Below are 27,758 nucleotides of genomic sequence, written 5' to 3'. Positions count from 1 at the left end.
CACTGTTCCCTGCCTGTTTGTCCTCCCTCTCACACGTTCTCTTTTTTGTGTGTGTGTGTGTGTATTTTTCTGAAGTTAGAAACGGGGAGGCAGTCAGACAGACTCCCGCATGCGCCGGACCAGGATCCACCTGGCATGCCCACCAGGGGGCGATGCTCTGCCCATCTGGAGCATTGCTCTGTTGCATCCAGGGCCACTCTAGCGCCTGAGGCATAGGCCATGGAGCCATCCTGTGGGCGCTTCTCCTGTGTGCCCTGGCCGGGAATCAAACCCGGGACTCCTGCACGCCAGGCTGATGCTCTACCACTGAGCCAACCGGCCAGGGCTCACACGTTCTCTTTGGTTAGAACTTCTTCATTGTATTTCCTTTTTCATCAAGCATGGTGCCTGAAAGTTTGCTGAATGAATCAACTTTTTACTTTGTTCCTAAAGGGTACCTTTATAGGCATGTATTGATCACACAGGGAAGGTTCATTAATCAGATCCCTAAATCTGCTCACAGAAATATAGAACTAGCTAAGGTAGAAAGAATACAAGAGGCAAAAAGGGATTCCAGCTTTTATTTTCCCCTTTCCACAAAACAAAGTAGAAGAATACAGAATTAAAACCACAAAAGTAGTTAGATTGGTAGAACATGTATACAAAAAAAAGTCCAGATCAGAAGACAGGCTTATTTACAATGAGGAAACACATGTAAATTAAGGTAGCTTATAGTTTTCATATGAAACATTAAAAAAAATAAATCAAACATACACTACATGAGTGCCACTGTTTACAGCAATATTGAAGGAGAGAAAACACTTATTTAGGGACAGTTACACCACAAGGTCCAGGTTTTACAGAATCAGTGCAATAAATTCACAGAACTATATTACAGCTAGTTAATCAGAGTTTAAGAATTGTTCCCAAATATGTCACATTTTCAGCCCTTAGAGGTTCATTCTACAGATTTCAACCACTCTAAACTTCTAGCTATTGAGCAGAATGACTCTAAGATGCTTTTAAAGAGTTACAAAATCTCTATAGACCTAAGACTAGCTATCATCTCCACAAGTTTGCTCTCACCAACAGCCCTTGTGTTATTCAGAGAAATATCTACGAAAAAAGTCAGATGCCAGCATAGTCACCACCTCCTAGGCCAAATCTATGGGGACCAACGCAGCCAACAAAACATGAGAACTGAAAAATTAGTAGGATAAGGTCATTTTCTACTGAATCTTGATGAAACACAGGAAAACTTTTGTCCTTTATTAGCTGGTCTTGGAGTAAAAGTCATAGGCACAAGTCTTTATCTCTTATGTACTTTAGTTTTAGATAGCTGAAAATCTAAAATTAAAAGTATGTTAAAAATCCTAAACCCAAGCTTTTGGAAGCTGCTGTTAAAAAGCATTTAAGGACCTACGAATTTGAAGGCTAAATGCAAGGAGACAAGAGCTCTAAGCCTTGTCTTCCTCCCCATTACGGAGAAAGACTCAATGTTTTCTACAAATTGCTAAGTTTTGCACAAGGGAGAAACCAACACATACTAGGACATGCCATTAGTTTCATTTTATTCCATGAGGATTCTTATACCATGGCATAGAAACAGACTGAGGAATGAATCTTAATTGGTCTCTTCATCGGAGTGGTAAACTTGGTCTCCATATTCGTGAAGCCAGACGGTTTTTCAAGCAGACTGTGGAAACAGACAGTAGAACCAGCTTCCTGTAGCCACAGACCACTACACTTTGTATTTAGCTAAAGACGACCTCAAACAATTATCCAAACAAAATCACTGTTAACTGTACTAAAGGTGAAGTTCACCACTATATTATTTTAAAGAAAGTTGCCTACAAGTAAGAATTCAATTAACCCTGGGTGAAAAAACTAGTTGTATTTAGGAATGAGTTGTCCATATAAGGCCAACTGCTGAGAATGCACCCAGTATACTTGACAGAAGACACTATGGAGATAGTCTTACATGGCAAGTCTGAATTTCTAGTTACTAAGGGCAGAAGGAATGAGAGCAAAGAGCTACTTCTGTAACACTTCAGTATCCAGATAATATAATGGGAACTGTTCCCAAGGACAATGTATACACCATTAGTCACACTGAATAAACATGATGCACTATTCATTTTTCTTTTCTTTTTGCTTAAGAAGCTTGTTCATCTCCCTTTTGGCCATTCCAATGTACTTCGAAATGATACCATGTTGGTTTAGTCCAGGAAGCAACAGTAAGAAAGTCACTAAAAAATAAACAAACGAAATTAAGGAGGCAGCAATTCATTTCCTAATGTTATTACATCCTAAAGAAGGTGGTTTCCCAGACTATTATTAGGCGTTCTGATGGGAGAAAGCAATACGAAACCCACTCCTTTGTTGATATTTATCTCCAGAAACTTTGGCTATCATACCTCCCAACCTCGGATGACACACACTATACAGGGGGTCCTTGATGTAACCCAAATTTTGATGTAAGTCGAAACACACCCTAGCCTAACACATATGGAACACTTGTGCTTTTACAGTCCAAAATGGTGTAAGTAAGTGTACCGAGGGACGCCAACTCCCTCACTTGTACTCCACGTTACTGCATATTCTTCCGTCACGCAAAACCAAACTAGTTCACTCACGTAGTCCATCAGTATGATGCCAACGGTGTAAGCTGAAACACTCATGTCTCAATTCTTAAAAATTTTGCCCTGGCCGGTTGGCTCAGTGGTAGAGCATCGGCCTGGCGTGCAGAGGTCCTGGGTTCGATTCCTGGCCAGGGCACACAGGAGAGGCGCCCATCTGCCTCTCCACTCCTACCCCTCTCCTTCCTCTCTGTCTCTCTCTTCCCTTCCCGCAGCGAGGCTCCATTGGAGCAAAGATGGCCCAGGCGCTGGGAATAGCTCCTTGGCCTCTGCCCCGGGCGCTAGAGAGGCTCTGGTCACAGCAGAGCAATGCCCCAGAGGGGCAGAGCATCGCCCCCTGGTGGGCGTGCTGGGTGGATCCCGGTCGGGCGCATGCGGGAGTCTGTCTGACTGTCTCTCCCCGTTTCCAGCTTCAGAAAAATACAAAAAAAAAAAATAATTTTTTTTTATGGGAGTTAAGAGTCGTAAACTCTAAATGTTATATGTTGAGACTGTCGTAACTCAAGGACCCCCTGTACTTATTTTTACCTACCCTGGTTATTATGTTGTCCTAACTTCCTGCAAGACCATAAACTCCCTGCAATCAAGGACCTGAGTTTTAGGCATCTTTTGAGACTTGATTAATGTTCCTTGATTAATGCCTTAAATTTGGTAAGCATACACATGTTTGTTTAACTAAGTTCCAGTCAGACTTCACTGCCCAGGATGTGTGCGTGTCCTCAAGGACTTACCTATCAGATAGGTGAGAAGAAGGTTGTGGACCTGTTGTCCCACCCAAGCAACCGCAGCAAGAGAAAGGATCATGGTCATGAAGTACTAGTAATGAAAATAATAAGAATGTATCAACTACTAGAAACAGACTAAGAAATATAACTTTAGGAGGCTGTTTCAAATGTTGGAAAATGATGTAGTTTTTATTACCACTTCTCTTTAAAATAGTTATCTATATGTTATAGAAAACCCATAGAAAACTCCATTAAACCTGCTTTATAGAATTTGGATATATTCTCTCCTAGAACTACAATAATTCTATATTTAAGTTAATAATTTATAATATAAATTATACTACTTTTACTATTAATAACTTCAAATAGTAACCTGACATGAAGCTGAATTAAGAAAACAAATGCTTTCTAAGTATTTCTTTTACTTTATTTCAGTAAAAAAAGAAACTTCACTTTACTAGAATACAAATTAAATGTAAACATAATTTTGCCTTCTAGTGGCTCAGTCTAATTACAGATATGCATTCATGAATGTACTCAAGAGGAATTAAACCAATGGATAATAAATATCAAACTGTAACTATTCAAACAAAAAGGTTATCATTATACTACAATAAAGTAAAAACTGACTCAATCTTAAAATTTTGCTTTACTTAAGTCAAAACCAAAATTGTACCCTTCTTTTTCTTCTCTTATAAATTTATTTTTGAGCCTGACCAGATGGTGGCACAGTGGATAGTGCATTGGCCTGTGATGCTGAGGACCTAGGTTCGAAACCCTGAGATCATGGGCTTGATCATGGGCTCAGACATGACCTCATGGTCACCGGTTTAAGCCCAAAGGTCAATGGCTTGAAGCCCAAGGTCACCGGCTTGGCTGAAACTCTCCCCCACCACCCTGGGTCAAGGCACATATGAGAAAGCAATCAATGAACTAAGGTGCTGCAACTATAAGTTCATGATGCTTCTCATCTCTCTCCCTTCATGTCTGTCTGTCTGTCTCTCTGTTTCTCCCTAAAAAAAAAAAAAAATATATATATATATATATATATACACATATATATTAATTATTGATTTGAGAGAGAGGAAGGGAGAGAAATAGACAGAAACATTGATCTGTTCCTGTATGTGCCCTGAGGAGCAAATCCACAACCTTTGAGTACTGGGACAATGTTCTAACCAACTGAGCTATACTGCCAGGGCTAAAAAAAAGTACCATTTTTGGCTTTTCTTCCTTTAGTGTGAAGAGACGTTTCCACCAGCCCACAGCTCTGCGTCGAGTTTTTACTAGATTGCTGCAAATTTCGTGGAATCTCTGCTGCTGCTCAGTGGTCCTAGAAAAAAAGTTTCCTCCTTTACTATAAGCAAATCTCTACACAGTAAAAGAAATATACACCGTCTTCTCATATTTAAAAAGCTATCTTCTAAAGAAAATCTAAATTAAAAACAACAGTGGTTCATCATTATCTTATAAAGGTGATAAAGTTCTTATACCGCTAAGACACCTTTGATAGCACAGGAATAAGTTTTTAATAAACACTTACATGTGCATGTGTTTACACACAGTAATGGCACTCTATAGTTCTAAAGCCACATTTGGATAACGCCAGTAACAAGACTCATACTACTTTGGGCTGTGCAGAAATCAGTATCAATTAATTTCTCTATTCCTAAGTATTTTTCAGATCCTAGTGAATCCTGACTCACCAGAGTCCTACTATTTTGAAGATGTGAAGTTTCTACCAAACAGTTGTAGTTGAGCACTTTTCAGTAACATAATAACTCCCAGCATTTGACCCTCAATTGGGCTTCATACATTTGGTACCAAGGCAGCAACACACAACACAAATCTAAATCTAGTCCCACTGGGGGATAATATAGACAAAACAGCAGTAAAAATAAAAAAAGATCTTCCAAGAAAGCCCTTATGTAACGCATCATGTTTTTTGAGTTCTGATAAAAACTGCCATTTTACTTCTTTGATATACAAATATAACAGCTGCTATTATAAATCAGGCCCTATGTTGGGGGATCTATTGTCTTCTCTTCTTTAGTTTCTGTCCTAGTGAAACTGCAATGAGAAATGCAGTAGGAGGGTTTCTGCTGAGCCCTAGAACTGCTTATAAACACTGTGACCTTAGATGTTGTCCAAGGTCAAGGCTAGATTATGGCTTTGAAACAGAAACAGTGTTCTTCCTTCCCCATAAAGATTAAAAAAAAATAAAACTATTTGGTCGACAAGACCAAATCACGTACTGATTACTAAGAAACTCAGTGTTTATTTCTGAAAACTTTTCCCCAGGAATTCTGAATTAGCAGATTAGAATGCCATTTGGCTAATAACATCAAGGTCAGAAGTTGACTTCCTTTGTTAAATTTTTATACTGTATGGTTACAAACTTACCCAAACAGCATAATTTATTACTGCATGTGAAAAACAATTCAATTCCAAGGGCATTTCCTAACACTCATCCATTCTGCTATGGGGGAAGCATCTTTAAATAAACATGATTAATTATCCCACAGCTGAAGCAAAAATCCCCCCAAATGTCTGAATTTTCCTCAAAGATCCAAGAGTTTACATTTAAAATTCTTCTTTTTAAGATTTTATAATTTGCTATTATCAGAAAAACAAAAAGCTAAAGGCACAAGTAGACTACTAATTAAGTTAAAATAAACAATTGAGGAAGAATAGCAGTTAGGAGGAAAAAAAATCTATTTTATTGTCTAGTTTTGCTCATTATTTAGATCAAAAGTAAGAAATGCAATATTATAGAGAAAAGTTTCAATACTTTAATATGATTCACAGCCACTGACTGTGTCTAGGGCACCCAGTAACTACTTCAGAGGATGGTATAAATGAAATCGACAGCCCCCTGGTACACGCAACTTGAACCTCTTCAGAAGCACCTGTCATGCATTTAGCTATCACGGCTGCCTCAGTGTCTCAACCTTAAACACAAGCACAATTTTAAAAGTCAAAATATTTCAAAGCTCCCAGAACAGTGCTTAACATAAAAGTAGACATTCAAAAATATGTACTAAATGGACAGAAATCCACCAGTTACTGTTTTTATATTCATTCAAAAATAACTTGTGAAATTAGCATAGTATCTTAAATATCAATGGAAATAAATATAAGATGTAAACATACTACTTTTATGGAAAGCTAACGAGTTCTTACAATCCTTGATAAAACATTACTTATAAAAACTTCACTTTGCCTGACCAGGCGGTGGCACAGTGAATAGAGCATCGGACTGGGATGCTGAGGACCCAGGTTCGAGATCCCGAGGTCACCAGCTTGAGCGCGGGCTCATCTGGTTTGAGCAAAGCTCACCAGCTTGAGCTCAAGGTCGCTGGGTTGAGCAACAGGTCACTCGGTCTGCTGTACCCCCAGTCAAGGCACATATGAGAAAGCAATCAATGAACAACTAAATTGCTGCAAAGAAGAACTGATGCTTCTCGCCTGACCAGGTGGTAGCACAGTGGATGGAGCATCGGACTGGGATGCAGAGGACCCAGGTTCGAGAACCCGAGGTCGCCAGCTTGAGCTCGGGCTCATCTGGTTTGAGCAAAAAAGCTCGCCAGCTTGGACCCAAGGTTGCTGGCTCGAGCAAGAGGTTACTTGGTCTGCTGAAGGCTCGCGGTCAAGGCACATATGAGAAAGCAATTAATGAACAACTAAGGTGTCACAACAAAAAACTGATGATTGATGCTTCTCATCTCTCTCCGTTCCTGTCTGTCTGTCCCTATCTATCCCTCTCTCTGACTCTCTCTCTGTCCCTGTAAAAAAAAAAAAAAAAAAAAAAGAATTGATGCTTCTCATCTCCCTCCCTTCCTTTCTGTCCTGTCCCTCTCTCTGACTCTCTGTCACAACAACAAAACAAAACAAAAGCCCTTTACTTCAATTTAAAAGGTCTAAAAAGTAAAAAAAGTTAAAAAATGCTAGACCATAAAAGACTTATGGAGATATGTAAGTACTGGAAATTCATGATTTACATATGAATCAGCTGAAAAAAACTCCTTTAAAAGCACAAATCTAACCCTTAGGTATCTGATCATTAGATACTTCTCTATGAGTAATTACAGGATAATAATCACAGCCAACAGGGTATTTTCTTAGAAATCAGAATGCCAAATCACCATGCTACCCACCATTTATTGGAGCCAAAAATTCTGGGCGCTAGAATGGGAACAAGGTAATCAGCCAAGCACAAGAACATAACAAAGCAGGAAACGCCAGACAGAACAGATGGATCCAGATAGTAGATATTCCTGAGTAAAAAAAAAAAAAAAAAATTAATAAAGGTCAGAAAAACATAGTTTCTTTTCCTAAGTGAAGATGTTTGTTCACTTAGTCCTCTAGTTCTCACAGATGCTATTTGCCCTTTCCATTCTAATTTTCTCACAAGTGGTTTTCTGGAAGTTTCATGACATGACATCACATCATAGCTGCAAGGTAAATACCAAGTGATAAAAGCTCTTTGGGGTCTTCAATACTTTTCAGGAGTGTAAAGGGTTCTAAAGCCAAACTGTTTGAGTCACTGATTTATTTAGCTGCATTATGTTACTGATTTCACATAAGTACTACAAATTCTGAAAACTAGGCAAACTGCTTAAGAAAAGGCATTCTTTACAGATTATACCTTACAAAAGACTTAAGATACTTCCATAAATGGAGGCTAGTTATTACCTGAGCCCTTACAAGCACAATCTTAAGTAACTGAAGAGCTCACTTACAGAAACACCAGAGAAACCACACCCATGATGGCAGGTGGAAACCAGGCTCTTTCCCACCGGAGGACTTTATCAGCCATCAGCATCACCTCTCCCCATCCTTGCAGCTCCTCTTCCAGAATTGCAGTCTCTGCAGCCTGTATGGGATCAACATTTAAAGCCATCATTTTTCTACTCTCAACATTTCTGTGGTTCCTCAAGAGTTAAATTCTTCTAAGGCACAAAGTATATATATAAAATAGCTGTTAATCAAATCACTATTTTAAATAAGTTAGTTTTTTTTTGTTTTCGTTTTTTTTTTAGCGAGAGAAGGAGAGAGAAAAAGAGAGAGAGAGACAGGAAGGGAGAGAGATGAGAAGCATCAACTCATAACTGCGGCACTTGAAGCTGTTCATTGACTGCTGCTCATACATACTTTGATGGGGGTGGGGTAGGGGATGGGTGGCTCCAGCTGAGCCAGTGACACCTTGCTCAAGCTGGGGTTTTGACCTCAGCGTTTTGAACCTGGGACCTCAGTCTTCCAGGTCAATGCTGTATCCACTACACCACCACGGGTCAGGAAACAAGTCAGTTTCTAAAAAAACCCACCATTTTGGTACCAATGACAGAAATCAAGAGAAGAAAAAAAAACTATCTCTTAGTGGTCACCTTCCAACTCTAAGAACTGGGCTACTCTTTTACATAAGGTAGGGATAATTAAGATCCACTTTACAATTAAAGAATAGTTCTTTGCTTGACCTGTGGTGGCGCAGTGGATAAAGCATTGACCTGGACATGCTGAGGTCGCCGGTTCGAAACCCTGGGCTTGCCTGGTCAAGGCACATATGGGAGTTGATGCTTCCAGCTCCTCCCCCCCTTCTCTCTCTCTGCCTCTCCTCTCTCTCTCTCTCTCTCTCTCTCCTCTCTAAAATGAATAAATAAAAAATTAAAATAAAATTTAAAGAATAGTTCTTTGACTTTCCCAAAGTCACGCACTACCAAGCATGATACCCAGAATATTAAAGTAGATCACTTTATATTCGCTCATTTCAGGTGGTTAGAATTGATCTGTTGTTTTGTCATTTCATTGATTTTACTTCTAAGTCCATTAGAAAACCTCTCCTGAACAGCTTTCATTTTCTAAAATAGCTCTTTGTATAATGGAATAATTTAGATGTTGACATCATTTGCACAATTACGGAAAACTACTTTCACCAAATTATATGAGGCATTTTAAGCTCAATACATAACTTCTCTATAGAGCTTCTTACACTTATCAGGACATTTTGGTTAGACTCCTGAGAAGCAGATTTCAAGAATGAGCTAATGTGGTAAAAAAACCCAAAAAACCTTAAGCTCATTTTGGTAGAGGAAAAAGAAATTGGAACAAGAAACCTGTGTCCCTTATAAATGTCTCAGGAAAATATGCAAATGATAGGACAGTGCAGCTTAATCTTAATAAAGATACTATCTCTGCCACACTGATCACCCAGATGACCTCAAAATTTCTGACTTTATCTATATACAATGCTTAAAATAGTTAAATAAAAAATTACTGTGTGTGCCTGACCTATGGTGGTGCAGTGGATAAAGTGTGGACCTGAAACCCTGAGCTTGCCCTGGCAAAGCACAAATGAGAAGCAACTACTATGAGTTGATGCTTCCCGCTCCTCCTTCCCTTCTCTCTCTCTCCTCTCTCTAAAATCAATAAATAAAATCTTTCAAAAAAAGAATTAAAAAAAGATTACTATGTAAAAGTTACTCTGCTAAGTGTTTTATATGCTTATACTTTATTTATTTATTTTTACTGTTATTTTTTTATTTTATTTATTCATTTTAGAGAGGTGAGGGGGGAAAAGAGCAACAGAAAGAGAGAGAGAGAAGGGGGAAGAGCAGGAAGCTTCAACTCCCATGTGCCTTAACCTGGGGGTTTGAACCGGTGACCTCAGCATTCCAGGTGGACGCTTTATCCACTGTGCCACCACAGGTCAGGCTATGCTTATACTTGAATCCTCCCAACAAGCTAAAAGAAGGGTGGTGTTACTATTGTCACTTTACAGATGAAGAAACTGAGATAGAGGTTAAAGATCTAAATCCAGGAAATCCAAGGCCAAGTGCCTTCTTCTCCTTAAAGTCACACTGCTCTGCTGGAAAGAGTATTTATTTGAACTCCAGTCCAGGATCTGTCATTTCCAAAGCTGTGTGAATTCAGGCAACTTCTCTGTGCTTTGATTATTCCTCATAAAACAAAGCTAGCTGGGGCTAACTATGCCAACTATAGAGAAGCGGGGGTGGAGTGTGTGTGACAGGTCATGCATTTCTAAAAAACGAATGCACACAGAATCAAATTGCCTCGCAAAGAATCTTAATTCCTTAGCATCGGGGCTACTGGAAAATCGAAAGTCAAAAACGGAAATTTTTGTTCCCTCTGCTTATTGTGGTGTGTTGGAGAAAGGGCATGGAGAAAATGCACAGGTTTCTCTCGTTCTGCGTGCCGTGAAATTCGTAGTGAGGTTAAATTTGTCCACCTCTGATACAACCTACCTCCACCAGTTCCTTCGGACTCCTGCTTATTCTCAAGTCGTCCCGTGACCCCCAGACTTACAAATTCCACACACGACTGGACCTCCCATTGTCCTTCTAGCCGGACTCCACTCCCAGTGCCCTACGGTGAACCCGCTACCTTCCTGCCGTTTTAAGCTATGCTTCAATACTGAAATTCTCGACAACAGCCCTTTGACTCTCCTAGTTAAGATCAAAGCGGGGAAACCCGGATACGGCTGGGGCCTAGGCCCCAAAAGCGCTCGACAGGCCCTTCATGGCCCTCTGCCCCAGGCTACACCCCAAGCTTGTCACAGTCCCCCTTTTCCCACTTCCTCAACCCGCATTCGCCATGACTGATCACGCGCCCTGTTCGCCCCTTCTCCTGGGGATGTCAGGGGTAGACACGACTAGACAGCGCCGAGCATAAGCTACCCAAGGGGGGCAAGCGTCGTCGCCCGCGCCCGTGAACCCGGAGAGGAGGGGCGGGGCCGCCGCGGGATACAGACCCCAGGCCGCAGCGTCCCCCGCTCTGGTCCCGCGAAGGGCAGAAACCCCTCTCCTTTCCCTTGTGGCGCAGAGCCGGCACTCACCAGCAAGTTCGTGCTGCGATTATCTCCCTCCGCCATCGTCTCCAAAGTGCCGCCTCTGTAAGCACAAGCCACCCACCTCACCACCCCACCTCCGAGCTCCGCACAGCGACCCCAACGCGAGAACACGCCCAGTAAGCCGCTTATATAGGCTGGCTGCCTTTCCCGACAGTCCCCGCGAAGCGCGCTCCTCATTGGGCATATCGCGCTTAAACTCAGAGGGAGCCGAACCAACCGATGCCCAGCGCATGGCTTGAAATCCAGGTCAAAGGAGAGCAGGGACGAGGGGGCGGACACAGAATGACCAATCAGCGCCCAGGAGGTGTGCGATGCCCAGTTCAGGCCTCCTCGAAGCGGTTGAACGGCCGGTGCGCTCGTCTTGCTCTGCCCTTTCTATCCCTTAGACTGGCCGTCACGGTTCCTTGGACCCTCTGCTGAACCTCAAAGGCAGCTAAGGCGACTGTGCAATTTAATTCTCCAAAAAGAAGCCACGCATTATCAGGCTGAGGGCAGCGATGGGCATGTTTCTCTAAGCTTGCTGTGATGGAGAGGGCTGGGATCCTCTTCCCCAGGCCTGTGCTCCTCGCCGTGTCCCCAAGAGGCCCCACTTCTAACCCCTGCTCTGCACGACCTGGTCAGGCCGCTGAGCCGTTTAGCCCAGATTTGTGACTCCGAGGCTCGTGCTTACCTCCTGACGTTTTGAGCTATTTATGTAGATTTTCTGCATTTTTTCCTTCCCTTTAGCAAAAAGACCTTAGCATGAGGGGAGGAGGGGATCTGGGCATAGTTTGAGAACTCGTGAAAAATGCACCAAATTTATAAAGCTGGCCTATAATGAGGTCTTTCTTTGTGGGGCACTTGAATTACTTATGAAACTGCCACCTTCCTCTCCCAAAGTGCTGGTGTTGACAGGACTTTTCGTACAGTAGAGAGATCACGCTAAGGAAAGAAGTAAACCCTCTCATAAACAGTGGAATCCATAAGCAATTTAAGATTCTAGATGAACTTGTGGCACCTCTAGTCTTTTCTCTCCAGGATTTTGAGATGAATTAAGTGTTTTGATTTTCAGAATTCAAACAAAATCCTGCAAATGTTGACCTGGATAGACGTCTGTTTAGGAAAACTTACCAAGCTTTAAACTTGGTTTTTTGTCCTTTTATGTTCACCTATTGATATATTAGGGGTAGTCAACCTTTTTATACCTACCGCCCACTTTTGTATCTCTGTTAGTAGTAAAATTTTCTAACCGCCCACCAGTTCCACAGTAACGGTGATTTATAAAGTAGGGAAGTAACTTTATAAAATTTATAAAGCAGAGTTACAGCAAGTTAAAGCATATAATAATAATTACTTACCAAGTACTTTGTGTCACATTTTCACTAAGTTTGGCAGAATATATCTTTATAAAACAACTTACTATAGTTAAACCTTTTTATTTATACTTTGGTTGCTCCGCTACCGCCCATCATGAAAGCTGGAACGCCTACTAGTGGGCGGTAGGGGCCAGGTTAACTACCACTGACCTACATTATGCCTTCAAATTAAAAAAAAAAAAAAAAAAGAGAAACAGTAAGGGAGAGAGAAGCATCTACTCATAGTTGCATCAGTTTAGTTGATCATTGATTGCTTCTCACACGTGGCTTGAAGGGGTGGGGAGCTCCACAACCAAGCCCGCCACCCGTGCTCAAGCCAGCGATCCAGGGATTTTGACCCTGGGACCTGTGTCCCAGGTGATGCTCTAATCCATTGCGCCAGCAGTCAGGCTTAAATTTGTTTTAAAAGCATTCCTTGGATAACAGGTCCTTAAAAGTTCGGAGAAGGAATAAAAATTTAAAAAGTTCAAGGTAGGCACAAAGAAATGTGAGAATATAGCTACAGACCACAGAAAACCAGGGGGCCAAGAATGTTATGAATTTCAAGGGTAGGATCTTTGGAAAATGAAGCATCTGGATATTAAACACTTGATGGGGGTGCACTCTCCCACCCAGGAGCACATCTGCACCTTTCCTCCCCCCCTCTTCTCCCACAGGCATGCATCTCCTAAACTGGAAGGGACTTCACAAGACTTGCAACCAGGGGAGCAATGGGCAGCGGTCACTTGTCTCAGGCTAAACCCCTGCACCCCTATTCTGATTCTCCAGTGAGTTGGCAGCAGCCCCACCTTGGCTCCCCCCCCTTTTTTTTTTTTAGCTCAGCTCACTTCTTTTTGTAACATTTCTAGAAAATCAAAGCAGCCCTGCCTAGTCTTTCTCCTGTTGCTTCTAAGCCTCTTCCTTGTTTCACTGTCCCGTTTTAATAAATGTACTCTCAAAATAAAAATAAACCACTTGATGGAGGAGGGGAAAAAGGCCTTTGCAAGGGAAAAGGACTGTTCAAATAAAGTACTACTTTAGGGACTATTGGGTGGAAAATGGGTTATATAGGTAAGATGCAGTGAGCTTATCTAGAGACCCCATTTTGTGCGATTTTAAAGCTATGAAATTTGAAGGACAGGACAAGTCTTCACTCCCCTGCCTCTTCGGAAGAAAATGGTCCCAAACAATAAGCAGCCACATACAGAACTTAAGTGGCTATACTGAGCAGCAAGTTCAAAATTTTGCTATAGACACAGTAACATCCAATTCCAAATGAGAGGCCACAGAGTTATTAGGCTTTGAAATGTGACATTTCTATTTTGGGTTTCTGGTTTTCACCCAAGTTCCCCCTGTGTACAAACGAAGAAGGAAGACTTTTCAACACCAGCTTGTGAAGTTGAGGTAGGTGAAAAAAAAAAGTGAAGCAGCTCAAGCAGCAGGTTCCTCAGGGGGTAGTTTTGTTCCTCTAGGAATGTGTTCCCAGAGCTTTTTAAATCTGCACTGCCCAGGGGCACTGCTGTTAAGGTTTCTAAGCTTTCCAATTGGAATAATCAAGGGGGGGGGGGGGGGAGGCAGGGGCCCTACCCTTAGTGTAGCTGTGAACTTTACTTTTGTACTACAAAAACAGGATGTGATCTTTTGAAATGTGCCAGATGATTAAACAATTAACATAAATCCTAACTAGCAGCAGCAAATACAATCTGACTTCCAGATAGTAACACAAACATTTTAATTCTTCTTTGAGCGTTTAACCTCCGGGGAATGTACATGTCAATAATGTTCTCTGGTTTTGTTTTGTGCTTTTTTCTTTTCTGTCAGAGACACAGCGAGTCAGAAAGAGGGGCAGATAGGGACAGACAGAAGGGAGAGAGATAGGCATCAATTCTTCATTGTGGTACCTGAATTGTTCATTGATTGCTTTCTCGTATGCGCCTTGACCAGAGGGCTACAGCAGAGCGAGTGACACCTTGCTCAAGCCAGCGACCTTGGGCTTCAAGCCAGCGACCATGGAGTCATGTCTGTGGTCCCAAGCTCAGGCCAGAGACCCCAGTGATCAAGGTGGATGAGCCCGCACTCAAGCCAGCAACCTCAGGGTTTTGAATCTGGGTCCTCCACGTCCCAGTCTGGTGCTCTATCCACTGCACCACCACCTGGTCAGGCTCTGGTTTTGTTTTTAAATATTGAACTTTCCTACTGAAGTAAAATTTCCATTAATGTGCTGTTTAAAAACATACTATAGAACTCTGAGGGTAGAAAAAATTATTTAAAAAATTTTTGGAGGTATTAATGCTTTTTTTAAAAAGCTATCCATATGGCACCTGACCTATGGTGGTGCAGTGGGTAAAAGCGTTGACCTGGAACACTGAGGTCGCCGGTTCGAAACCCCGGGCTTTCACATATGGGAGTTGAAGCTTTCTGCTCCTCCCTCCCTTCTCTATCTCTGTCTCCTCTCTCTAAAATGAATAAATAAAATCTAAAAATAAAAAAATAATAAAAAGCTATCCATATTGCAAAATTAAGTTTTCTGGAAACTACTTCAACCAATAAATAGAGCTTAAATGCTACATCTTTTAAGACTTTATTTTTTTAAAAACAGGAATTTCATACAATCTTTGCCATGTTAATGCAAATATGCACAAAGTAGGCATGTACTTTTTGTTTTCCAAACAATGCATTATGAGTATTTTCAGGAAGTTGGTGTGATTTATTCAACTTTTAAATACAATCACAAAAGTATATCCATCAGGAGGCATTACAACCTTTTGCACAGAGAAGCCACTTTATTTATACAACTTTACTAGGATAAGGAAGATTCAGTTCAATTCAATTTGCTCTTATAATAAGGGTAAAGAAAATTAACAAGTGAAATATGATGTTGCCACTGACATTACCGGTGGAAATATGAGGAAAATTTAAAACAGAAAAATAAATGACACAAAAACTTTAAATAGGGAGCTGAAACTGGGACTGTCAGAAAAAAGGGGGAAAATCAGCCTGTTTTAAAGAAAAACATTCTACAAGCCTGCATTTCAAAAAAAACCCACGCAATTCCTTAAGTTTACATTAGCACAACCAACAGCTTCTTCCTAGTAAGCCCAAATTCCCATAGAAAACAAGACTCTAAGCAGTTCATGTTGCACAACTAACCCTTGAAAACTGCTCTAAGAGTCCATTTGCCCATTTATAAGGAAGGGCTGGTGATATTTTTACCTGGGCCTAAAAAGTAGGAAAAGTGCAACAAACCCTTAAGAGGTCATAATACAGTCAAGTTCCCCTTCCCCAATGTCTGGAAAATTTTGTAATGCTGGTTTCCCCCATAGAATCTTCCTAATGCAACCCAAATATTGAGAACATCTACCTTAAGTGACCCTTGCATTAATATATTCTACCCTCCCTTAATTTAAAGGAGGGGTATCCGAACTTTCAATTGCTGACATAAACTCAAAAAAATGGAAGGTCACTGGTTTCCATATTCACCTAATTTTTATGCAAAACAGAGGTACTTACATGTGCTTACAGTAAAGCATTCACTGATTTTTTTTAAAATGTAGATGAATAGGACTAACAGGCTAATTGTAGGTGCTTTCTTTAATATGAAAATAATTGGGAGAAAAGAAAAACCAGCTCCTTACTGCCAAAACAAGTAAGCCCCCAGAATAATTACAAATATGTGGAGGAAAATAGGCCAGGAAGACTTTTCAGTTTAAAGTACTGCCTATAATACCCCAGATTTAAAATAACCTAAGATTGCACATTAACTCTAATATTTGGCTGTACTTGCATTGCCCTGCGTGACATTTTTTAAAATGGCTCTTTCCTTAATTTTCACACATCAGAACAACCACAAAACAATGCAGAAAACACCAAACATTGGACAATATTAAGAAAACTACACACTAAGTCTAGTTAACAGAGGCAAGTGTTAAGGACAGAAGTGATGGAAGTTTTCCTTTGTATTATAAACACTCACCCTGAACCTGGGGTTTAGGCTTCTAAAAAACAATTTAGGGAAGTATATCAAGAGCTTGATTATCAGTTCTCACAGAAATCTTATATATCTCAAAAAACAACTCACAAGTGTCAGACACAAAAAAATTCAAAAATCTAGGAAACTATGTTGACTCATGACCAGAAATAAATACTGTTAAGACGCACTGAAGAAACAGTAAAAAAGAAATACAGACCACAATAAACCATTAAGCCTCCAGAGCTTTGTAGAAAAACCAACTAATATTCAGGAAATTCTAGAAACTTAAAGACAACAGAATACTTAAGATAAAACTTCAATTTCTAAAGGTACTTTGAATTAGAGGTTGTAGGTCATTCTGTACCCCCTGAATTTTAAAAGAGAAAAAGAGGAAGAGAGAGGAGCAGACCACTGGTTTTCCTTAGGTATTTTGTATCATTCAAAATTAATGACTTCATAACCACAGCACTCTAAACTTTACATTAGGTTACAAGGCAATTCCTAAAATATAGCTCTGACTTCTCAATATGTTCTATCACCAGGGCTTTATACCACTTTAACTCTCTTGAGTTCTCTTACAGCAGTTGCAAACAGCAAAACTACCCGCAGGAAGACTTCCCAGAGGAAGCCAAACTGTGGAGACCAGGGTCTTGTCCCGAGTGCAGCTTTGTAAAGAGCAGCTTTGAAGTCATCAGTTATTCGTACCTGCCCCACAACCAAACATGTGCATGCCACACTATTCTCTGTGGGACCATTTAAAAATAAGTGATGGGTAATTAACCAGAGGCACGTGTTTTTGATATAAAGCTGTTTATTTTTGCTTGGATAAGGTGCCAGGTACCTCTGAAGCCTGAAATTCATAGGCGATAAAATTCACCTATTTCATTTACCTTCTTTACCAAAGAGGAAGCCATTGCTGAATACTACTATAAGGACAAACTAGTCTGAACTGGTTTTATCATTTTAATGGAAGTTTTTCTTTATGACAATGTTGCTGAAAAGATTTTCATCTTGAGGAGCAGAGGTAATCAAATGATGAATGCAATAGCTCCGTAGCCTCTAGGAAATAAAGCAACGTTCAAAACACAGTATGGCATTATTATTCCAGATAAGCTGTTTTGATTGTGAAAATAAGGTTCAAAATGAATGAATAATACTTGATGTCCTAGGTTCCTTGTTATTAGATGCACATGGATATAAAAAAAACACCACCACCTTTCTTGCAATATCTGTCAAAGTATAAAAAAAGCACTGTTACTGAAATGCATTCTCTGATGGGTAAAGATTATAGATTGATATGACAATCAGAATACAGAAAAGGCCAGAGCTGTGTGGACTCTTTTCCCTTAATATCTTTCAAGTTTGTGAAAGTTGGCAACTAGAAAGTGATCACAATCCTAATCTCTAAGATGCAGGAAAACTGTATTCAATCAAGATTTCAACTGTATTCTACTTCACTTTGATATGTGATTTTAAGAATCCTATTCTAACCTGGACTTTATTTTGGATCAACAATTGAGTTCACACAGCCAGTCAGTACAGAAATGCAATGCTAAATTTAAGGAAAACTTGATCATGAATTCACTATAATGTATTACTAAACGGCAAATTATTAATATTATGCAAAAAGGAAAGTACTTCATAGACTAATTGAACCTAATAAAAGATATTGGTGGTTCTCACTTCTGATGTTTCATGTAAATGTTCTAAAATGCCAGGTAAACTAAAGCACTTCTAATTTCACCTTGTAAATTAAAAGTATCAAATGAGAAAACTGAATTTAAAAAAACATTTCACTCTACCTCCACGAGAACATCACTTTATTTTTAAATCTGTCATCAACAATGTAAAACTCTAAGAGGTTCTCTATCCTGGTTTTTAAAAAGTAAAAAGATTACATTGGATTATAGCTACTATCTATGAAAGAAACTACAGCAATCACAGAAGGGGGAAAATTTGAATGACCTCCAAAAAATGCACACTATAAGCAAAGGGGAGTGTACATGAAATCAAATGTTTGTTAGATTCATTACTTTTGAATGCACAGTGACAATTCTGGAAACTGTACATGATAGAATCACAGAAATGACTTAACCAGAATTAAATTTTGTATGTGATCATCGGACCTTTAAACAATCCTTGAATTTTTCATGTTATCAGTGGTTTTGGAGAAATTTCTGTTGATCACTCCAAATATAAGTTGTGTAACAGCATCAAGATGGAAGCATATGAAATATAAGGATTGAACTAAAAGTGAATTTGAAAGTGGCTAATCTACTAGATCAGGTAAAAGGGGAATGGGTAGGTGGTAGGGGCAGGGAGAATGTTGATGGGTGGTTTTTTCTTCCCTTTACTTCAGAAGTAAGTTCTTCCAATGTAGTGTGTATCTGTTACATAAGCTCTCCATTTTCAGTCCATTTCTGAAATTCCTATCACATAGCCTTTTTGTACTTACTGGTCATCTCAACCAGTACTGTTGCCAAGCAACAAGCATCACAGGAGAATCTGAATGCATCTTATCTTCCTTGGCTGTGATTTCTTCGCGGCCCCAGTTTTCTCTGTTTCTGAGCGGGGTTTTTTTGTTCCTGGATTGTACACACAGGGTCAGGTGGAATGGAGTTCCAAATCACTCTGTGCTGCTCCGCGGCTTCCCGATTTCTTTCCGCAGCTAACCTCCTGACACGTTTGCAGCTGATCTGAGGCAGAAAGACAATCTCCGTGTTCAGGTGGTGAGCTTGCTTTCTTTCACCCTTGACCCTGGGTTTGCAGGCCATGGTGTTGGGCGTATCCCTGAGTGCAGCTGCCCTGCAGGATTCACTTCCTAGTGCACCGAGATTTCCTAGGTTTCCTCAGAGTAAGCCCCCAGTTGCATCACCACCGACTGTGGTGTGGCTTTGGATGCCTGAGGCTGAGTTGATTCTGGTGGATGTCTGACCTCGCTTAACCAGACTCATCTACTGTCTTGCCATTCACACCCAGGCTGTCCAACCTTCATAAAGCTGAGCCAAGTTATCTAGATTAGTTGCTTCCTTAATGACATAGTCAACCTGTAAAAATAGACAGTATAGTATTTAAAGACATTTAAAACTTGACATGGGTTCATATTTGAGTAATATGAATTGTTTAAGATTAAGTTTATCATCAACCAAATTACCCAAAGGAAGTATACTTGCTGTCATGGAAAGAGAGGTTAAGTAAACTGAGTTTCCCTTACAGTTGCACAGCTTACAAGATGGATGTCAGGAAAGTCACAACCCCTGAACCTCATGAATCCTTGGTTGAAGAGAGACCCCACAGCTGCTCTTGGGAGTTACCATGTATAGTCAACTGGGTAAATGCTTAGGTGGTGAATAAAAAAGTGCTTAGCAGATTCTAGAACACAACAGGATGCTCAACAAATATCTACTGATTCTGACTCAGCTAAATTTAGTATTTTATTGTAAGAGATATATTCATCAGGTTCCAGTTATACAGCAAATGCTCACTATATGGCTGATGAATTATAACCTACACCAAAAATTGTGCACAAAACATTCTATACTTACCCCGCTCCTGTGCCCTTTAACTTACAATACTTCCCAAAAATATCTAATAACAGCCTGACCTGTGGTGACGCAGTGGGATAAAGCGTTGACCTGGAACACTGAGGTTGCCGGTTCGAAACCTTGGGCTTGCCTGGTCAAGGCACATATGGGAGTTGATGCTTCCTGCTCCTCCCCCTTCTCTCTCTCTCCCCCCCCTCTCTAAAAATCAATAAATAAAATATTTAAAAAAAATCTAATAACAGAATAAAAAGTATAATAGCCAAGCATCATTTAAAAAAATGAACACAGACCTGTGCGGAACAGTCGTGAAAATGTACAACCCATTATCCTATAAGGAAGTTTCTAAAGTAAAGATACTCAAAGCATTGTCCACAGTTTTTGATAAACTTGGCTAATTGTTTCTGAAGAGTGACTTCTGAGAGAGTGTAAGTTTTGGGTCATATACAGAAATTTAGTGGGGTTTAAAACAATAAAAACTTCCCTTGCTGCCTGACCAAGCAGTGGCACAAGGTATAGAGCATCGACCTGGAAAGATAAAGACCCAGGTTCAAAACCCCAAGGTCACTGGCTTAAGTGCAGCCTCACCAGCTTGAGCACGGGGTTGTGGGCTTGAAGCCCAAGGTCACTGGCTTAGTTGGAGCCCCCAGTCAAGGCACATATGAGAAAGCAATCAATGAACAACTAAAGTTCCACACTATGAGTTGATGCTTCTCATCTCTCTCCTTTCCTCTCATAAAAAATAAGTAAATAAACAAATAAAATAAAAATAAAACTTCTCCTTAAAAACAAACAAACAAAAAAAACTTATCCTGCTGATGTTAAATATGGATTGTGGATGCCAAACCATTAGAAAATAAGATATTCAAGTCTCAGATTTTTACAGAAGCAACGGTACATTTGTAATGAATTCAGGAGAACACTGGCTTTGACCAAGTGATCTAACTTGCGTCATAGATGCCACAACTCATGTCTCCTGATGTAAAATCTGAGGACACATCACTGACATAGCATTCCTGGCAAAACTCTGACTCTGTATCTAATTATAAGAAAAATATCAGACAAATACAGACAGGCATATTCTGCAAACCAAATGGTCTGGACACATCAATGTCAAAATCAAAAAGAAAAAAAAAAAGACTGGGGAAGTATTCAAAGACATTAAAGGAGACTAAAAATAGAACAGGTACATGAAATGCAGGGTGCACCTTGATTAGATCTTGTACGGGAAGATGGGGGTGTGGTTGAATGAAAGGACTTTTGGGGATAACTGGAGAAATACGAATATGGACTGAATGTTAAATAAAAGTCAATGTTACTAAGATGAAAGAACAAAATGTTATATAATATTGTTTCTTCCCGAGTTGATAGCTAATTTTATTGTAGCTATATATTACAATGTTTGTTTAGGAGACATTCTGACCAATTTAGGAGTGAAGTGTCCTAATGTCTACAGCTATCAAATGGTTCTGAAAAACTGCATCCACATAGTAGGAAAAGGTGAGGCAGATGCAGGAAAACATTAACAACTGGTTTACCAATTCCAGATAAAGAGTGTATGAGCATTCCTACATTTCTGTAGGTTTGAACATTTTCAAAAGAAACATCTGGGGGGAAAACATTTCATTTTCAAATTATGTGTGTGTGTGTGTGTGTGTGTGTGTGTAATTTTAATAACAGCAATGAGAAAAGTGCATAGTAATGACTTCAAATTGACATCCAAGAACACATTAGAGCCGTGGTCCCCAACCCCCGGGCCGCAGACCGCTACCGGTCCATGGGCCATTTGGTACTGGTCCGCAGAGAAAGAATAAATAACTTACATTATTTTCGTTTTATTTATATTTAAGTCTGAACGATGTTTTATTTTAAAAAAGTGACCAGATTCCCTCTGTTACATCCATCTAATACTCACTCTTGACGCTTGTCTCGTAAGTTCGACAATTATATTTAAAAATACCACAGTTTTTACGCCGGTGGCATAATTTTATTTTGTGCATTTATTCATCCCACCCTAAAGGCTGGTCCGTGAAAATATTTTCTGACATTAAACTGGTCTGTGGCCCAAAAAAGGTTGGGGACCACTGCATTAGAGATACTATTCCTAAACCCAAAATATCATTTTCAGTTCATTTAAAACCTTCAGGTAGTTCTTTTGTGTGTGTGTGTGACAGAGACAGAGACAAAAGAGGGACAGATAAGGACAGACAGGAAAGGAGAAAGACGAGAAGCATCAATTCCTTGTTGCGGCACTTTAGTTGTTCATTGATTGCTTTCCCATATGTGCCTTGATGGGAAGGGGGGGGCGGCTACAGCAGACCGAGTAACCCCTTGCTCAAGCCAGTGACCTTGGACTCAAGCTGGTGAGCTCGGGGTCTCAAAACCGGGTCCTCCACGTCCCAGTCTGACACTCTATCCACTGTGCCACCACCCAGTCAGACTCACATAGTTCTCTTTAAAATGCATATTAACTGTTTTTTGGTGGAGAGAGAGCGAGCGTGCGCGCGCGCACACTTTCAAGCATGCTGGCAGGTCAAGTCACATCTTAAATTTCTGTTAAAAGAGGGCTACAGGTAAAAAGAAAGTGCTAATAGGGTCGAGTCAGAGTAAAACGGTGAATATTTGACAATTCCAGAGCCTAACATTACTCAAAATCTTGTGAATCTTAAAAATAGTTTAAGTTTCTCAATTCTTGATGAAGCACCTAGGATATGAGTGAGAGAATCTTTAAACCTATATTGTTTCAGCATCATTACAATGCATAGTTCGAGTTTAAAAAACATCACCTGCCCTGGCCGGTTGGCTCAGCGGTAGAGCGTTGGCCTAGCGTGCGGAGGACCCGGGTTTGATTCCAGCCAGGGCACACAGGAGAAGCGCCCATTTGCTTCTCCACCCCTCCGCCGCGCTTTCCTCTCTGTCTCTCTCCTCCCCTCCCGCAGCCGAGGCTCCATTGGAGCAAAGATGGCCCGGGCGCTGGGGATGGCTCTGTGGCCTCTGCCTCAGGCGCTAGAGTGGCTCTGGTCGCAACATGGCGACGCCCAGGATGGGCAGAGCATCGCCCCCTGGTGGGCAGAGCGTCGCCCCTGGTGGGCGTGCCGGGTGGATCCCGGTCGGGCGCATGCGGGAGTCTGTCTGACTGTCTCTCCCTGTTTCCAGCTTCAGAAAAATGAAAAAAAAACAAAACAAAACATCACCTACTTGTTCAGCAACTGACATTCTTCTATTTGGATCAACGTCTCGGCCCTCTAACTTGGCTTTCACTCTCTTCCACACACTCACTGCATAAGAGTTTCTCTCTTGCACAGCTATAAAGCAATGGAACCATATGTAAGTCAAACAATCATTTTGTATGAGTATTTAAGGCATCCTTATTCTAACTCATTACCTTTCCCGGTTTTAGGGTCTCTGACGGCCTTTTTAGGACTACAAGCAACATTCTTGCCAGTTCCAGGAACGGTGCTTGGTGGAGTATCTGCTGATGTTGCAAGATTTTTCTGAATCAGCTTTCTAGCATTTTGTGACATGACATCAGGCTGAGTCTTCTGGCCAGTATTGCTTCGGACTGCTATAGGAAAAAAGTTGGAGCTCAATTTACGTGCAAACAGAAAATGGCAGGGGACAAAGAGGAGACAGCAAGATGATGCTTTCTCAATAACCAACTACAACTGTACAGCCTTGTAAATAGCTGATGTTACAACCTTAAAGCCCTTATCCCTTGAAATAGAAATTGTCCTCCTAACGATACAGTCTAACAGATATACATTCAGGTACAAATTTGTACAGTGATACTCTCTAGCTTATTGTGGAGTCAAAAAAACTGTAAATATCTTAACTGTCCAATAATACAAGGTTAATATAGAGAATATAAAATATGCCCACTAAAAAATAAAATAAATTAAATTTGGCCATGAAATAATTTTTTAAAAGATTAATGAGAGGGAAAGTATCAATATTAAATGAAAAAAGGCAACAAACTACATTCATAGAATGTTATCAATTTATGAGTATGTATTTGCATACAAAGTTAACCAATAAACACCAAGTATTTACTTCTAATTAAAATAGAAATACAAATATTTCTATTATTTTTCTAAATTTCCCTAACAGGCATATGTAATATTTCATAATCATAATAGTATCTGAACACAGGGTATTTTTACCTCTCTCTATAAGTACTTTTAAAATTAAGCCCCAAAATTTGGGGGAATACGACAGAATTTAGTTAATTAATTTTAACCTATTTAAAGGTGATGACTATAAACATATCAGACACTTATAGTATAAACATCTTAACTTCCATATATAGATTAAGATTCAGATCTCTCTGAAGTAGGGAAGTCCTACCTGCAGCAAAGGAAGGCTGATATGTAGCAGATGACGTTGGACTTGAACATTCATTTGTTGCATCGGTGATTAAGGGTGATGCAAAACTCACTAAATTATTATAGATACTGAAATACAAAAAAAATGGCTTATTTATAAAATGCTTTACCAGCTTGCTATTTATAAATATGAAGACTGAAAAAAAATTAAATAAACAAAACTTACTGCACCAGAGGTTTTGCTTACATTTTAAATTTTCTTACCTCTGACTTTGTATTTTCAGTTCTTTCAAGGTGGGAGTTATTTCCTGAAGCATTTCAACATGTTCTTGACTTCGAACCTGACCCATAGCCTGAACTAAAGTGAACAGCACCGTCTGAATGTTGTCCTGCCATGATTTATATTCACCTAAGAACTGCCTAACACTGTTCTCATAAGGAACATCTTCACCATCTGCCAGAGCGGCTTCTTCATCCTAGAATCCATATATTAAATGGTTAAGAAAAATGGTATTTGTTTTAGTAATTACTCTTAAATAGTCACCTTTCCAATAACAATGCATTTAATCTGTTTATTACAATTTAAGTCCTTTTCTATAGGAATCTTGTTTCTAGCATAAAATAAAAATTCTAAGTAAAAATAAATCCTAAAATTAAATCATTTACTGGTCTGTAATGGTGAATAATTTAGCCTTTTCTGGGGCCCAATTTCTTTATTATTCAGTCATGCAGAGCACTAGAAAGAAGAGATACTTTTGGAGGTAAACTCTCTGAGTTTTGAGAATAATGGTGGGGAGGAGGAAGAGAAGTTGGAGATTTAAACTCTCAGACCAAGTTTCAGCTCTATTACAAATTATGTGACTTTGGTGAATCAATTTCCTTAATGCTCACTTTCTCTGTGTACAAAATCGGAATACTACTACCTGCTTTTAAAAAATAGTGAAGAAAACACAAAATAACTCATTATCAAATTGGAAGATGTGCCTGACCAGGCGGTGGCGCAGTGGATAGAGCATCGGACTGGGATGCGGAAGTACCCAGGTTCGAGACTCCGAGGTCGCGCGCGGGCTCATCTGGCTTGAGCAAAGAGCTCGCCAGCTTGGACCCAAGGTCGCTGGCTCCAGCAAGGGGTTACTCAGTCTGCTGAAGGCCCATGGTCAAGGCACATGTGAGAAAGCAATCAATGAACAACTAAGAAGTCGCAACGCGCAATGAGAAACTGATGATTGATGCTTCTCATCTCTCTCTGTTCCTGTCTGTCTGTCCCTGTCTATCTCTGCCTCTGTAAAAAAAACAAAAACAAAAACAAAAACAAATTGGAAGATGTAACATGAAGAGAAACTGTTTTCATGTCGTATAAAAAAAAAAACTACTTGTACTTTTATAAAAGGCAGAAGTAAACAGTATGTCAGTATTACTTACCTTAGCCATTGCTTTCAGCAGGTGTTTGACATCTCCAAGTGGCCGGTTATGACCAGTCAGCACAGTCTTTATATTATCAACCAGATTTTGAATTGTTTCACAGACCGTTTCTATCTGTTGCTCTTTCTCTGTCTGAATTGCTCTCTGAGCAGACATATCCTGGGTCAACTGTTTGTGTGCTGACAAAAGCCATTCAGAGCTGCCAATAGGATGTTCAAGACTAGTGTCCTACATAGAACAAACATTTGTTTGATTTTAAGTATCAGTTGGAACAATATAAGATTCTTTTCTTCATCATTGACATCAAAAGGCATTAGTAACTCAAGTTGACACAACCTCAGTTGCCAAGTCATGAATTAATTACCCATGAACTACTACTATTTTAAACAATATATGAAATACAGGCTAAGATTTTTAACTTTTCTGCATAATCAATCATATAGGGAAATAAATCCCTAAAGTTTAAGACCTAAGAATTATATCTGGAATAACAAAGATGATCCACATCCAGGACCCTAAATAACACTTTAAAATAAAATTGGAACTTCCTGATCCACAGCCTGAAGCCTCCCCACAAAATATAAATGCCAAATTTATCAACTTGATATTTCTGGACTTAAATCACCAGTCTGGCATTTGTCTCACCAGCCCTCTGTGTGCCTGCTCCCCTCTTTTCAGTGCGTTTGAGCCATTTGCTATCTCTCTCCTCCCCTCTGAACCACCACAGTACTCTGAAAATGCTTCCCATTTTTCCACTCATTGTATTATTTCTATAAAAAGTTCCTTAGGAACCAAGACTTAATCATCACTGTATCCCTCAAGACATCTTATATACAGCATTCAATAAATGTAAACTTAGTGAATATACTGATTTCGAGGGTATAACATTGGCCTTAACATTTTTTTTTTTTAATTTTTAGTTATTGATTGTAGCCATTGAGGAAGGGAGAGAGAAAGAGACAGGAACATCAATTCGTTGCTGTATGTGCCCTGACCGGGGATCAAACCGGCAACCTCTGTGTTTCAGGATGATGTTTTAACCAATAGAGCTGTCCAGCCAGGGCGATCATTTCATTTCCCCCCCCATTTTTTTAAAGGAAGGAAGACAGTGAGAGAGAGAGAGAGATTGACTTCTTGTTCTACTTATTCATGCAGTCATTGTTGATTCTTGTACATACCCTGACTAGGGATTAAACCTGCCACCTCGGCATGTCAGTACAATGCTCCACCCAACTGAGCTTACCCAGCCAGGGCTGGCCTTATCATTTTAATCACCAAGTCTCCCTACACCCACCAAGACCAAAGACTCACCACTCTCTGTAATAAACGAAGTTCTAACTCAGAAACCGAACTGTTAAACTGTGAAGCAAATGAACACATCTGCTGACACCGTTTGATTAGTTCAAATAATGCAGCATCCAGGTTTAAGGCTTCTGCAGTTCTAGTTCGTAAACTCTCAAAATGAATGATATTGCTGCAGAGGAACGTGACCTGTGAAGAGGCAAAAGAGGAATGAAACTACCACAGGGGACAAAATGCAATTAATGACACGAAAAAATACTACCTGTTTCCAGAATTCAGAATTCAGGTCTTGCAAATGTCTGAATTATGACTCTTTTGAAATACAGCCCTAATCCTTATATATTATGGCTATAAATAAATGCACATTTTTGGTTGTTGATACAGTTAGGTCTAACATGGCCCAAAGTACCTAAGTATAATTAGGTGGCTACATCTCCTACATGATTGGTTTTACATAAGAAAATTTATTTCAAGAGAAAACTATCATCATATTCAGATCAACTAGTGCTATGTCCATATTTCAATTTGGAATGTTCCTTTTCTGTTTCTACTCCCTCTTAACTAACAATAAAGATCACAAAATGCTAACTAGATATTTGACAATATTAAGCTCATCTTATAAGATAGATAACAGTATTGTGATTATGTTCTTAAAT

At 39.9% G+C, this 27,758-nt stretch overlaps 2 protein-coding genes across 7 annotated transcripts in view; both read right to left on the bottom strand.

Moving 5' to 3' along the window:
- Positions 1–542: 542 nt before the first annotated feature.
- Positions 543–11,340, bottom strand: ARL6IP1 (ADP ribosylation factor like GTPase 6 interacting protein 1). Its single transcript, XM_066274752.1, has 6 exons — positions 11,196–11,340; positions 8,086–8,219; positions 7,501–7,620; positions 4,559–4,676; positions 3,350–3,434; positions 543–2,228 (listed from the first exon to the last, which is right to left on the bottom strand). The coding sequence occupies exons 1-6, from the start codon at positions 11,229–11,231 to the stop codon at positions 2,110–2,112; spliced, it is 612 nt and encodes a 203-aa protein (XP_066130849.1). The 5' UTR covers positions 11,232–11,340; the 3' UTR covers positions 543–2,109.
- Positions 11,341–15,109: 3,769 nt separating this feature from the next.
- Positions 15,110–27,758, bottom strand: part of SMG1 (SMG1 nonsense mediated mRNA decay associated PI3K related kinase) — a 119,736-nt gene continuing 107,087 nt past the window's right edge. For 5 of the 6 annotated variants that reach the window (XM_066274746.1, XM_066274745.1, XM_066274742.1 and 2 more), the window contains 7 exons: positions 27,112–27,291; positions 25,801–26,028; positions 24,643–24,854; positions 24,401–24,507; positions 23,442–23,621; positions 23,255–23,361; positions 15,110–19,561 (listed from right to left, as the gene is read on the bottom strand). In XM_066274746.1, the coding sequence (XP_066130843.1) occupies positions 19,484–19,561; positions 23,255–23,361; positions 23,442–23,621; positions 24,401–24,507; positions 24,643–24,854; positions 25,801–26,028; positions 27,112–27,291 (1,092 nt within the window). In that variant the 3' untranslated portion in view covers positions 15,110–19,483. The remainder of the gene's footprint in view (positions 19,562–23,254; positions 23,362–23,441; positions 23,622–24,400; positions 24,508–24,642; positions 24,855–25,800; positions 26,029–27,111; positions 27,292–27,758) is intronic. The other variant, XR_010731160.1, reaches the window with a different exon arrangement.

This window comes from Saccopteryx bilineata, chromosome 4, assembly GCF_036850765.1.
Source record: "Saccopteryx bilineata isolate mSacBil1 chromosome 4, mSacBil1_pri_phased_curated, whole genome shotgun sequence".
In the NCBI taxonomy this organism is placed as follows: domain Eukaryota; kingdom Metazoa; phylum Chordata; class Mammalia; order Chiroptera; family Emballonuridae; genus Saccopteryx; species Saccopteryx bilineata.
The sequence above is the reverse complement of the archived record's forward strand: the minus strand, read 5'-3'. Positions and strand labels throughout refer to the sequence as shown.

What these genes read in the sequence shown, in the direction of transcription:
- ARL6IP1 (XM_066274752.1), bottom strand. Translation starts at nt 11,231, where the DNA reads ATGGCGGAGGGAGATAATCGCAGCACGAACTTGCTG. An exon ending in GTGGTTTCTCTGGTGTTTCT is followed by an intron (nt 7,621 to 8,085) that starts GTAAGTGAGCTC and finishes TTTTTTACTCAG; the next exon opens with GAATATCTACTATCTGGATC. An exon ending in AGGAAGAAAAGCCAAAAATG is followed by an intron (nt 3,435 to 4,558) that starts GTACTTTTTTTT and finishes TTTCATTACTAG; the next exon opens with TACTTCATGACCATGATCCT.